This window comes from Vulpes lagopus, chromosome 3 (genome assembly GCF_018345385.1).
Source record: "Vulpes lagopus strain Blue_001 chromosome 3, ASM1834538v1, whole genome shotgun sequence".
Taxonomy (NCBI): domain Eukaryota; kingdom Metazoa; phylum Chordata; class Mammalia; order Carnivora; family Canidae; genus Vulpes; species Vulpes lagopus.
Window position 1 is genome coordinate 112,200,491 of NC_054826.1, and position 14,683 is coordinate 112,215,173.

The 14,683-nt window shown below is 37.1% G+C and overlaps 1 protein-coding gene across 1 annotated transcript in view; it reads right to left on the reverse strand.

Annotated features, from left to right (window-relative positions):
* The window catches only part of LOC121486674 (transmembrane protein 180-like), a 34,201-nt gene extending 23,018 nt beyond the window's left edge, over nucleotides 1-11,183 (reverse strand). The window contains exons 1-2 of the mRNA XM_041747764.1: nucleotides 11,034-11,183; nucleotides 9,146-9,871 (exon numbers count right to left, since the gene is read on the reverse strand). Coding sequence (XP_041603698.1) covers nucleotides 9,146-9,871; nucleotides 11,034-11,183 — 876 coding nt within the window. The remainder of the gene's footprint in view (nucleotides 1-9,145; nucleotides 9,872-11,033) is intronic.
* Nucleotides 11,184-14,683: the final 3,500 nt, after the last annotated feature.

The window sequence follows — 14,683 nt, forward strand, 5'->3', positions numbered from 1 at the left end:
AGTGTCTGGCTCTTGATTTCGGCTCAGGTCATGATCTGGCTCAGGTCATGACCTCTGGGTCTCAGAAGGGAGCCCCATGATAGGCTCTGCACTCAGTGGGGAGTCTGCTTTCTCTCTTCTTCTCTCTCTACCCCTTCCCCTGCTCCCACACACATTCTCTAAAATAAATAAATCTTTAAAAAAAAAAAAAAGAAGCAATCAACATTGCTTTTTGGTTATATGAAAGGTCCAACTAAATCTAATATAAATCCAGATTTTAAGATTTGGGGTTAAAGCCAAGACTTCACCCAGCACACAGTAGGTAATACAAATATTTGTTGAATAAGTGAATATATATTTCACTACTCTTCTTACTGTAACATATCTGAAATGTACTTTTTATCCTAAAATCAAGCACCATAAACAATAATTTTATGATTCTATCCACATTTCTTTTTTTTTTTCTATCCACATTTCTTTGAATTTTGTTTCTTGCCTAATCTTACATATTTTCATAATTCTAATAGGTTCATGCTGAGAGCTCAGGCTTAACTTTTTTCTGCATTTCAAGCTATTATAGAAAAAGTTCATTGTTCTAGAGTGAAAAATTTGTGCTAAATATACATATGTACATTAACAAAGATTAGAATATATTCTTTGTTTTCTTTGTTTTTTTTTTTTTATTCTTTGTTTTCAATTAAAAAGTGCATTGTTTAGCCCTGAAAAGTTTTCATTAACAAAAAGTACATACATTACAAGAGAATTTTGAATTATGTAAGTAGAATACAAATGTACTGTAATAAACAAAAGGGTTTTTCCCCCCCTGACTAACTTTTGGCTTACTTATCTACTTTCAAGGAACAAGAGCTCATTTTCTGGATAAGAAAGACAATGGCTCAGTGACTGATGTGATCCAAGTCATTTCTTAGTAAGAGAAAATACATAGAACACCCCAGCAAGTCCCATTATAGTCCTCCATATAGGAATATTGTAAAATTAAATATTGCCACTTATTGAAATGAAGCCTCTTGTTCTCAGTCTCTAATACATGAATATATAAAACACAAGAAATATGTGGCATAGTGGAAAGTGCAAGATTTTGAAATCAGATGTCCCTTGGTTTGAATTCAGCTTTGCCACTTTATCAGCTGTGTGATCATAGACAAATTACTTTACCTAAGGACATTTTCTCCAATTAACACTCTATGTGTGTCTCCACTTTTCGCTACCTCTATCTCTCTCTCCCATTAGCACACACTCAGTATATGAGGTACTCAATTGTTAGTTGTTATTATAAATGTCCAATATATAAAAAGATAACAGCCAATGATAAAAATGAGAGAGACTGCTTTTTCATTTACTAAAATAAAGCCTTCTACAAACTGAGGATTTTGGCTCTCCATTCATGTTTATTGAGTAGGAGTTTGTGAATAGTGTGTCTCAGTATAAGTATTGGCAAACCTATGCCAAAGCAGCCTAAATCAAAACAGATAAAGTCAGTGTGTTCTTGCAGTGAAAATAGAATAAAATATTTGCTGCATTAGGTCCTAATAATAAAAGCTAACATTTCTAGAGTGTTAGTTTGGCCAGGAACCATTTTAAGTACTTTGTATATTTTGAGTCATTTAATCCTCATAATGATTCTATTTGTTAGGCACTATTTTTATTCTCATGTTACAGATGAGGAAACCAAGGCACAGAATGGTTGAGTAACTTACCCAGGGTCACACAGCCTGTAAGAGGAGAGTGGGCCCCCCCTCCCTGGCAGACTCTATGCTCTTAACCCATTTACTATCCTGTCTCTCTAAGGGGAATGTGATGTGCAAGAGTCACAGACCTCTTATAACAATTATCAGAGAGAATGAGCACATGTTCCTTCTTTTCTCCTTTCACTTATTCCACTCCTCAAAAAGAAAGCCCTTAGAAGACAGCCTGAGAAAATTAAAATAGGCTGTTTATCCTTTATTACTATATCCAACAGTTAGTGACTTAGACAAATAACAAATTCCAATCAGCTGTCATTTTTTCTTTTTACCCCAATAATTTATATGTGTCACTTCTCTAGAAATTATGAATATACTTAAAGCAACATTGGTTTTCCACTTTATAATGATTTTTTTATTGAGATCAACAGAAATTCATGTTAGTGTGAGGGTTTGAGAAAAAAATTGTTGAAATCTTTTGGCCATGCTTCTCTTAACATTTAATAGTTGAGATGAGTAAGTCAAAGGGATAAAAGGTGTGGCATAGAGAACACAGTCAATAGCATTGTAATAGCATTGTATGGTGACAGATGGTAGCCACACTTGTAGTGACCATAGCATAACATACAGACTTGTGGAATCACTACATTATACACCTGAAACTAATGTAACATGTCATTGTATGTCAGCTATACTTCAATAAAAAGTTTAAAAATTTATAACTGAGAGAGATGGGGAGAAAGTACTTGCTGAACATATATCCAACAAAGGACTTGTATCTAGAATATATAAAGAACTCTTATGATGCAGTAGAAGCTGATAACAATGACAAACAATTAAAAAATAGGAGGGGCACCTGGGTGGCTCACTCGATTAAGTATCTGCTTTCGGTTCAGGTCATGATCCCTGGGTCCTTGGATTGAGCCCTGTCTTGGGCTTCCTCAAGCCTTCCTCAGTGGTGAGTCTGCTTCACACTCTCCCTCTGACCCTCCTTCTCCCCCGCCCCACACAGGCGCTCCTTCTTTCTCTATCTCAAATAAATAAATAAAATCTTTTTTAAAAATAGGCAAAATATCTGAACAATCCACCAAAAGGTTATATGGATGTCAAGTAAGTGCATGAAAAGATGCACTAACATTAGTAGTCATTAGGAAAATGTAAATCAAAACCACAATAAAATACTACTACACACCTACTAGTATGGCTAAAACTAAACAGGCTGATCATAAGCATTGTTGAAGACCTGGAACACTTTTACACTACTGGTATGAGTGTAAAATAATCTGGAAAATACTTTAGCAGTGTTTTTTAAAAGCTAAACACACACCTACCATGCAACCCAGCCATTCCACTCCTACGTATTTACCCAAGAGAAAGAAAAGCATGCATCCATACAAAGACATAAATGTCCATAGCAGCTTTATCTGTAATAGCCCAAAACTGGAAATAACCCAAATGCCAGTCAAAAAATGAAGGAAGATCTTTTTTTTTTTTTAAAAAAAAAAAAAAAGGACGCTGAGTAGCTCAGCGGTTGAGTATCTGTCTTCAGCTCAGGGCGTGATCCCGGGATCTGACGATCAAGTCCCACATCAAGCTCCCTGCGAGGAACCTGCTTCTCCCTCTATCTCTCTGCCTCTCTCTGTGTGTCTCTCATGAATAAATAAGTAAAATCTTTTAAAAAAAAAATGAAGGAAGAGGGGCACCTGGATGGCTCAGTCAGTTAAGTGGCTGCTTAAGGCTCATGTCATGAGAAGGGGTCCTGGGATAGGCCTCACAATACTGATGACAGGCTCCCTGCTCAGCGGGGAGTCTGCTTGTCCCTCTCCCTCTGCCCCTCCCCCCCCCACCCCCTGCCTGTGCATGCATGCATTTTCTCTCTCTCTCAAATAAATAAATAAAATCCTTTTTAAAAAAATGAAGAAACAAATTGTGATATACCCATAAAATGGAATACTACTCATCAACAAAAAAGAATGAAATATTTATACCTACAAAACATTACTAAAGGAATTGACACCAAAAAATAGTACATACTATATTATTCTCCTTACAGAAAATTTAGAAAATGCAAAATAATCTATAGTGACAGAAAGTAGGTAGGTACTTATTTGGGGATGAGAGAGGGTGGGCAAGGGCTGGAGGAAGGGATTATAAAGGGGCACAAGGAAACTTTGGGGGGTGATGAGTATGTAAACTATTTTGATTGTGATAATGGTTTCATGGAACATACATATGTCAAAATGTACCAAATCGTACAGTATAAATAAACGTAATATACCGAGGTCAATCATACCTTTAAAAAGCGGTAACAAGAGATGCCTTTCTTTCAACTCTTACATTTTTTTTCCCCAAGTACTTAATGGATTACACAAAAAACACAAGAGCCTGTGTTAAAAGCTGTTAAGCAGGGACACCTGGGTGGCTCAGTGGTTGAACATCTGCCTTTGGCTCAGATCATGATCCCAGTGTCCTGAGATCAAGTCCCTCATGGGGCTCCACTCAAGGAGCCTTATTCTCCCTCTGCCTGTGTCTCTGCCTCTCTGTGTGTCTCTCATGAATAAATATTTTTTTAAAAAAGCTGTTAAGTATAATTTGTAACAGAAAACTACTGAAAATAGCCTGAAATCCATCAATACAGTTCAATTAAAGAGTACTGATGTAATTTACCCCAACATAGCTATTTTTACTTTTTTTTCCCCTAGATTTTATTTATTCATGAGTCACACACACACACACACAGAGAGAGAGAGAGAGAGAGAGAGAGAGAGACATAGGCGGAGGGAGAAGCAGGCTTCATGCAGGAAGCTAGATGTGATACTCCATCTGGGGACTCCAGGATCACGCCCTGGGCAGAAGGCAGGCGCTCAACTGCTGAGCCACCCAGGCGTCCCTCATGGATGTTTCAATAGTGTCTGAATATTTACAGCAAACATGTATTACCTTTATAATACAAAAACAAAGAAAAAGTTGTTATGATTTGCTCAGATGCACAGCGGGCCCTCCACTTTATCAGAATTCAACCATCTGGCGATCTCTACCCAGAACATGGCTATGAACTAACAGGAAACAAAAAACATCTATAGGAATCACTTGGTAAAACTCATGCATTTTGCTCTGAAAGAGCCCCTCAGGTCTTCACTAAAAATCTATCTAAATATTTAGAAACAAGTTTAACTGAGAAAAGGCAAAATGTATCCTCTGAAAACTGCAAAACATTGTTGAAGAAATTTTAAAAGATCGAAATAGATGGAAAACACTCTTATGTTCATGAGTCAGAAGATTGAATACTGCTAAGATAGATCCAAACTGATCTACAGATTCAGAGCAATCCCTATCAGTATCCTGGCTGTCTTCTTTGTAGAAATTGACAGACTGAATCTAAAATTCACATGGATTTGCAAAGGACTCAGAATAACCAAAACAATCTTATAAAAGGAGAACAAAGTAATAAGCCTCACACTTTCCAGTTTCATCAAAAAAGTGAAAAGATAACCCAAAGAATAGGGGAAACATTTGCAAATAATATTTGCAAATCTGATAACAGATTGTATCAAAAATACACAAAGAGCTATTATACCTCAGCAGTAAAAAGAAACTCAATTAAAAACTGTGCAGGTGAACTGAGAATAGATATTTCTCCAAAGGATATATAAAATGGACAGTAGCATATGAAAAAAATTCTCCTCATCAGCCATCAGGGAAATACAAATCAATACATCAATAAGATGCTATTCACACACACTAGGATAACCAAAGAGACAGGTAGAAGCAAGTGCTGATGAAGATTTGGAGAATGTTAGTACACTATTGATGGGAATATAAAATGGTGTAGCCACTTTGGAAAATAGTTTGACAATATCTTAAAATGTTCTTACATAACACAGCTATTCCACTGCTAGCTATATACCCAAAACAAATTAAAATGTGTGTCCATGCAAATAGTTGTTTTAATGTTCATAGCAGCGTTACTTAATAATAGTCAAAATGTAGAAATAATACAAATGTTCATCAACTCATGAATGGATAAACAAAATGGTATTATCTATACAGTGGCATATAATTTGGCCATAAAAAGGAATAAAGTATTGATACAAGCTACATCCATATAGAAGTCCAGAATAAAGAAGGAAAGCAGTAAGGATTGCTTAGGGCTGGGGGAGTAGTTCAGGGAAATATAAGGACAATAGCTAAAGGGTATGAGATTTTTTTTTTTGAGGTAATGAAGTGTTCAAAAATCTAGTGATGGTTACATATGTAAATAAACTAAAAACCATTGAATTGCACCTTGTTTTTTTATTTTTTAAAGATTATTTATTTATTCATGAGAGACAGAGAGAGAGAGAGAGGCAGAGACAAAGGCAGAGGCAGAAGCAGGCTCCATGCAGGGAGCCTGATGTGGGACTCGATTCTGGGACTCCAGGATCTCGCGCTGAGCTGAAGGCAGGCACTAACTCACTGAGCCACCCAGGGATCCCCACATTCCATTTTTTTTTTTTTTTTAAATTTTTTTTTTTTTTTTTTTTTTTATGATAGTCACAGAGAGAGAGAGAGGCAGAGACACAGGCAGAGGGAGAAGCAGGCTCCACGCACCGGGAGCCTGATGTGGGATTCGATCCCGGGTCTCCAGGATCGCGCCCTGGGCCAAAGGCAGGCGCCAAACCACTGCGCCACCCAGGGATCCCCCCCACATTCCATTTTTTAAAGATTTTATTTATTCAGAGAGAGAGAATGTGAGCAGGGGAAGGGACAGAGAGAGGGGAAGAGAGAGAGAATCCCAAGCAGATTCCACACTGAGCACAGAGCCCAAGGTGGAGCTCCACCTAACGACCCTGAAATCATGATCTGAGCTGAAACCAAGAGCCAAATGCTTAACTGACTGAGCCACCCAGGCACCTCGAATTGCACATTTTAAATGAGTGAATTGTATAGTATGTAAATTACATCTCAATGAAGCTGTGAAAAAACTATCTACTCTTTCTAGTTTTTATTATTATTATTATTGTAGTTTTAATTTTAAGTAGGCTCCACACCTAACATGTGGCTTGAACTCACAACACTAAGATCAAGAGTCACATGCTCTACCAACTGAGCTAGCCAGGTACCTCTACTCTTTTTTTTTTTTTAATACTTTATTTATTCATGAGAGACACAGAGAGAGAAGCAGAGACACAGGCAGAGGGAGAAGCAGGCTCCCTGCAGGGAGCCCAATGCAGTACTTGATCCCAGGACCCTGACATCACAACCTGAGCTGAAGGCAGACACTCAATCACTGAGCCACCCAGGGCCCCTCTTTTTATTTTTATTTTTATTTTTTTTATTTTTTTTTTATTTTTTTTTCCCTCTTTTTATTTTTAATCTAAGAGTTTTGCAAACTTTTTTTTTACTTAGAGGAGATACTATAGGCAAGTACCTGATTAAAAGTTGGAAGATATATATATATATTATTAAATGTATTTACATTAAATATATTTTAATTATATTTATAAATATATATATATATATATATATATATATTAGAATCTGATAAAGCAAATAGGAACTCAAATAGTTCCCTATTCTGGGTCATTGAACATAGGAGCAAAACAGCTTGGCAAACCTCAAAGTGCCGTGAACGAATAGTATCATTTCAATATGTACACCCAGTACCTGGGACTTTTGTGATAAGCCCAAAGTGATACTCTGTTTGGTATACTCTGCCAAATACAGTACATTTTAAAGACAGAATCTAAAAGTGCACAGCTCTAAAGGCAGATGCCTCTGAACCTCTCATCTCTCATCTATAAGGATAAGAGTCTTTCCCTTAAAGGTGGTTGTGAGGATTAGGTGAGATAATTTATATGATATGCTTGGCAAGGCTCATGGCACAGGGTAAGCACCCAATGTGACTTACTATTATTATGGTATATACGGTAACCAAACTATGATAAAGGCCTTGAACTAATCTTCAAAAAGACAAATCGTATCCTGTATACTTTGCATAAGAAAATGTGGCAACACTTAAAATATCTAGAACTATTTCTATCCCACATAGTTTTTTTTTAAATATATTTTTTTAAGATTTTATTTATTTATTCATGATAGTCACACACACACACACACACACACACAGAGAGAGAGAGAGAGAGAGAGAGAGAGAGAGAGAGAGAGGCAGAGACATAGGCAGAGGGAGAAGCAGGCTCCATGCAGGGAGCCTGACGTGGGACCCCGGGTCTCCAGGATCACGCCCTGGGCCAAAGGCAGGTGCTAAACCGCTGCGCCACCCAGGGATCCCTCTATCCCACATAGTTTAAATGTTTTTGGAACCATGTAAATAGTAAAAACTCATCTGTCTAGAGTGACTTACTCTCTGAAGAGGATAATGAATTTTACTTGTCACTTAATTATGAAAATAGGAAAAACCCATATCATAGGCTAGGTTAAGTCATATTTGGGGGTGATATATTAATAGGTGAAGAAAGCAATATGATTCATCAACACTCCAAGTGGTGTAAAAAATAACCCATCAGGCTGGTATACTTTTGGAAGGAGGATACACCCTTTCCAGTAACAGTCATGGGCATGGAATTTTAATAATGTTCTAGAATTCCAGGACTCATTCTTTAAACCAAATGTTTTGAAACCTGGCTTCAAGAATTCTTGATCAAGTAACCCTCATCCTTATAATGGTTACAGGAACATTAAATGCCTGGATAAAGCAAAATTGCCATTTATTTCCCTCATACATATATATATATATATACACATATGTATATGTATATATATATATATATATACCTCAGCTAAAGTTTAAGTGAGAATGCTCAGAAGAACAAAATTCAAAAGCTAAAATGTTTCAAATATCATCTTATCTACTCTCATTAGTTTTTCTTTTCTTTTTTCCTTTCATTTCTTTTTCCCATTATGTTTCTTTTTTTTTTTTTTTTTTTTTATAATTTTTTTTTAATTTTATTTATTTATGATAGGCACACAGTGAGAGAGAGAGAAGCAGAGACACAGGCAGAGGGAGAAGCAGGCTCCATGCACCGGGAGCCCGACGTGGGATTCGATCCCGGGTCTCCAGGATCACGCCCCGGGCCAAAGGCAGGCGCCAAACCGCTGCGCCACCCAGGGATCCTCCCATTATGTTTCTATTAAATATTATATAACACCTGGGGCTGTGAATCTTTGGATCTCTCTCTCTCTCTAAGTTATAGTAAGTACAGTTCACATACAATGTTATATTAGTGTCAGGTGTACAATATAGTGATTCCACAAGTCTATATGTTATGCTATGCTCACTGCAAGTGTAGCTATCCTCTATCACCATACAACATTTTTGCAACATCGTTGACTCTACTGTCTTTGAGTCTCTTATGTGAGTCATTTTGTCAAAGTACTGATATAATCAGCTTTTTAATTTCCAAGCTAGGTAGGAGTTAAACCTTTCATTCCTGTGGGAAGATACAGGAAGAATCATCACATACCTGTGGGCAAATAAAGCCTGCCCCATACATGATGCTCCTTATGGAAGAAGAAAGAACATCCTTAGGAATGAGACTATCTGCAAAGATCATCATGAAGTTATTGAAGAAGGTTAAATGGAAGACTTGGAAGAAATTCATTACCAGGAAAAGGCAAAAGTTTTTCTGCGTCAAGACCTGTCTCATCAATGAGACCACAGAGGTCCAGGGGAGATCCTGTTCACTTTCTGAGAAAAGGTTTTCCTCAAGGCTTCTTTTAGGTTCAAAGCGATTCATGTGGTACATGCCAGTGTAAAGGCTGGCTGCGGCAAGAATGGCAATGACCACAGCAACAGCCTGAAAATTGAGTAAAATGTCCATGTTATCAGAGATAAGGCCACAGAAAAGGATACTGGTGGATCCTACCAGTGATGCCATTTGGTTAATTTTAATAAGCTGAAGCCGACTTTCGTGTCTGGTGAAAATCTCTGCAAACAGTGTACACTGAGCTTGCTGAACAAAGGTAAGCGTGCTATCAAAAGCACATAATGATACTACCAGGTGAAGTCCACTAAGCCAGTCACCTTCTTGATAGTATTTCCAAGGGAACCAAGGAAGCAGGAAGGCTATTGAATATAAAGGGGCACCATACAAAACAGAACTACGACGGCTAGAACAGCAGTCAGCCTGAGAGTTGTTGTGAAAGTACCCAGTCAGGTCATTAAGAGCATTCCAGATCATTAAAATCATCTAGGAGGAAAAAAACCAACATATTATTTTAGAATGTTTGATGAACTTTGATGAAAGTGACTTCTAATTTCTTAAGTGAAGTAACTAAAACTATGCGGTGGGGGGAGCTCACTGCTTTCAAAACCAGCATATATCCCATAATATTAATAAGCATATCAGTTAACGCCACTCAAAAAGCCAATGTGCGGGATCCCTGGGTGGAGCAGCGGTTTGGCGCCTGCCTTTGGCCCAGGGCGCGATCCTGGAGACCCGGGATCGAATCCCACATCAGGCTCCCGGTGCATGGAGCCTGCTTCTCCCTCTGCCTGTGTCTCTGCCTCTCTCTCTCTCTGTGACTATCATAAATAAATAAATAAAAAAATTTTAAAAAAAAATTAAAAAAAAAAAAGCCAATGTGCATTCACTTTGTGTTTAGGCATTGTACAAATACTTCAATTAATTCATTAAATCCTTAAACCAATCCTATGAACTGGGTACTACAATTATTCCTACTTTACAAATGAAGAAACCGAGGGCTGCAGAAAGTTATCAATTTGCCTAGCTAATAAACGACAGAGCCAGGGTCTGAGCCAAGGCAGATAACCCTAGCATCTGTGCTTTCAATCATATGTTAGATTGCTTCCCCATAAGGCACACAAGGCCAAGCCTGTATATATACCATGGCATACTTTTACATAATTCCATTAGGAAAGGTTAAAATATCAATGTTTGCCACTGCAAAATGCCAAAAAATACTGATTAAGTCAAGTGTGTTGTTGGTAATAAATAACATTATAAAATATAAGGGCTTTTAAGACCATTAACTCTAACCACCTTGACCACATTAATTGGTAATGAGTTACAATGCAATTTGTGATTACCACAGAACTTTTCTAGACATAGACTATCTTAATATTTCTAATGGTAAAAATAAAAAAAAATATTCCATATAAGTGAATTTTCCAGGTAACCAAAGCATTCCCTTTAAACTCTAAAGCTTTTATGTTTGAAGTGACAATATTTTAAAAATTTCTTTGTCCTCAGAGGATCTTGGACACAGAAAACCTTTTCTTGAAAAGTCAGCTGTTCGCGTGAAGAGTCAGCCCTTTGGAAAATCATAATACTGTACAACTGTGGGGAAAGAGAAACTCTGTCCTAGGTGATAATGAAGGTTCCATCTCACCTGGGCTTGGTAAAAGGCCACTTCTGAAATCTTGTACAGATGTAAAAACAGCTTCACATAGTAGAAACTGAAGACAGAATTTAGCATTTCAGTCCCTAATGTTATCATAGAATATCCCCAAGCAATCGGTTTGATGCTTAAAAGTGTCATTTTCCACACTAAGGAATTCTTCTTCCTTTTTTTTTTTTTTTAAAGAAAAAGGAAAGTAGTTAAAATTCATACAATAGCTGTTTGCATACAATAGCTGATGGGTGGCAAAATTCCACTGGACACTAATTTTAGGTAAGGAAAAGTCTAAAACCACTAGCTATGCATATGTCACCAGTTTCAACACTTAACTTTCTTATCATTCTCTTAACATTTTTTGAGAAGTTGCCAGGGACCCTAATTTGCATAGAGTTTAACTCACTTGCACATATATATTTAAAAAAATGCACCTAACACGGGGCTCAAACTCATGACCCCAAGATCAAGAATCACATGCTCCTCTAACTGAGCCAGGTGCCCCTACTTGAATATATTTTTAATAACTCTTTCAAGTTCTAAAAGTAAGATTTATTCATGAGTTTGGATATGCTTAACTAAGGACCAAGGAGATGTGTTTACGGTATTTTCCTCCCTACTGGGGAGGGTGCAACAGAAAAGGAACAAGGAGGTGACATCCTTTAGTTAAAGTCAGGCAGAAGAAATAGTATAAAGTTAACCATTCAGTAGTGACAAACTTGCATTGGAGGAATATTTATTCTTGGTCTTCTCCTGACAGACTATATAACTTTAGCCCAAAGGATGTATCAAAGATGGATATTAAAAATAACACATATGGGGGGCACCTGGGTGGCTCAGTTGGTTGAGTGTCCAACTCTTTCATTGCAGTTGAGGTCATGATCTCACAGTCCTGAGCTGGGCTTGAGATTCTCTCTGCCTTTCCCTCTACTCACATGCACTTGCTTGCTGTCTCTCAAAATAAAATCTTAAAAAAATAATAATACATTTGCTCTGATCTAGATGTCCCTCTTAAATCTGACCTATTGTCTTATCCATTCAATGACTTGATTCATGCAAATAAAAAAATAGGAAAAGGTTAACTCAGCAAAAGGTAGGTACTGATTCATCTTCCTTTTAACCTTGACTATAAGATAATACCATGATTTTTCTGCTTTATCCCTAACTTCCTGGAATATTTAGCCAGCTTTCCACAATCATTCTGAATCACAAAGACACAAGTATTCAGATAACTCAAGAGATGTTAGTTGCTTGAATAATCCTTGGGAATTAGGCAGGCACTGCAGTCTATACTGCCCAATTTCTTAGGGAAGGGGAGGGCAAGCTAGAAGCAGGGAGTGAGCAACTGGTTCAAGTGACCAAATTATCTAAGTCCCGGAGCTTCACTTTGCATTGGGTAGATCCAAAAATGGTGCCAAATCTATAGGAAATAGGGGCCTATAATTAAAAGGGGTTATTAAACCCACATGCAGACCAAACATAGTCTGTAGACTAAATAAAGAATATTTTACTCATATGTACATTAGTATTCTTAAAATATTTGTAGGTTCTGCTGTAATGATAAGATAGCATCTGAATTTTTTTGTTATCATTACATGGTGCACAAACACCTGAAAAGCACAAGTGCCATTATGTGGAGGTCAGCCAACATTTTTGGCTTTAAAGGTATTCTCAGATTTGAAAAAGCTGGGAACTACTGGTGAAGATCCCATTCTAGGGAGTTACTTTTGGCCTAAGGGAGAATGAAAAGACTGGGTTTTCATTCAAGAAGGCCAAAACAAAGGAGTCAGTTGAACCAAAAGCCATGAGACAAATTTAGCTCACCAAAACGTAGGCACTCTCCTTTTTCTTAGTTTTATTTCAGGCATGCTGAAACAAGAAGCATGCCACATCTTCTGAGCTGATCTATCATTACATCAGGAAGTGGGTATTTATAAACTCAGAATTTTGCAGAGGTTCACTGAGTTAAATTTTTTAAAAAAGAATTTGAGTTAAGCACCTATCCTGTCTGAAACATGTGACTATACGGTTTTAATTACATTAAAACTCTTGTAGCCTGAATTTCTCTTTGTTTATATATACTGAGAGGAGGAAGTAAAATTCCCTTTATTTTCATTTGCAACAGGCACTATCAATATTTTGGTTTATATTATTTTCATCATGGTAAGTACTTATTTCAGTAAGTATTAAACTGAAAATCACCACTTACAATTTTTTTAAAGCCACCACTACAATCTAAAAACTCTCCTTACCTGATTTTCCTATAGCAACAAAACACAAATTATATCTTTACGAGCAGGGATAAAAGATTTCTGAAACTGGTTCTTCTTTACCACAAAAGGTTTTATACAGTAGAAGTTAAGTAGCAAAATGGTATAATGATTAGGCTGGACAGGTGTATAACGTACTCATGAATTATTCAATGAAAACCCAAAACCCTCCTTTTAGAATCAACTTGGGTTGTTATTCACTAACCTACTACTACACCAAATAATATTAATGTCACTGAGAAGGCTGTTCCTGACTGCTTCTAAGTTTCGACTAAGTAGACTGTAAAAGAACGATGAGGACTTCTCCAAAGCATGACTTTAAGCAGCGAAAGCTAACATCTGTTTTTCAATGTGATTTTTGTACAAACTTTCCAAGGGAAAATAGTTTCCCCAAAAGGTGTCCTTAAAACGAACCCACTAATAACCAAAGACTAAACTATCAATAACTTTAACTCTCTATATCTTTCTCTCTTTTTTTTTTTTTTTTTTGCTTTTGAAGGAGAATGTGAAAGAACGTTTCAATACACTGACCAATTTGATTTGGAATCTAAGTTATTTGCCATGGAGAAAAAAGCTAGCATTTTCAATTTTGTGGATCAGTGACTATGAAGATGAGTCTCTTGAAGGTCAAATGCCTGATTCTAGCCCTTCAGCTTCCACAAATCACCGTCAGCAAATCCTAAATCCAATCATCTCTCTTTTCAAAGAGCTCTATGTGTAGTGACTTACTTTTTTTTTTAATTTTTTTTAAATTTTTTTTTAGCGACTGACTTTTAAATTAAGATAGTTGGCTTTAAATTATTTTCTTTTGGCTCTGGACTGTATCTCTACCTGAATTTTGACAATTAGGGCTAAGTAAAGGCTGTAACGTAACCCAGTTTTCTTCTTCTTTTTTTTAACCTAGCAATAAAAAGTAATCAGTAACATTTTGCCTTTTAGTATAACCGAATTCAGAAGAAAAGGATTTGAGTTTACTGTTCCTCTTTTATTACTAATACCATTATTGCTTCTACGTTTATTGGTTGGCATTCTACTACTATAGGAGAGAGCACGGCTGTCTTCTATGAGCTGTATCTTGACCTTTCCGTCAAGGTCGAGAACATTTACCTTCCAATCGCCCCATTTAGGAGTTTGAGTTTTGTCTGCGCGATGATGGTAAAAGCCGCTCCCTACAGTAACAATTAACTTTAACTTTAACCCCATGGAAAGCGAAGTTCACTGCCCTGCTGGCCATCAAGTGCTGCATTCAGCTCCAGCTCCCTCCAGGTGCAACGTCACGACCCTGGGTACTACACCTGGCGGTCTATGAACCTTATAAAAATCGTGTACAAAAGTGCTTGCAATTTTTTTTCCCCTAAGGAAATACCTTTAACTGCA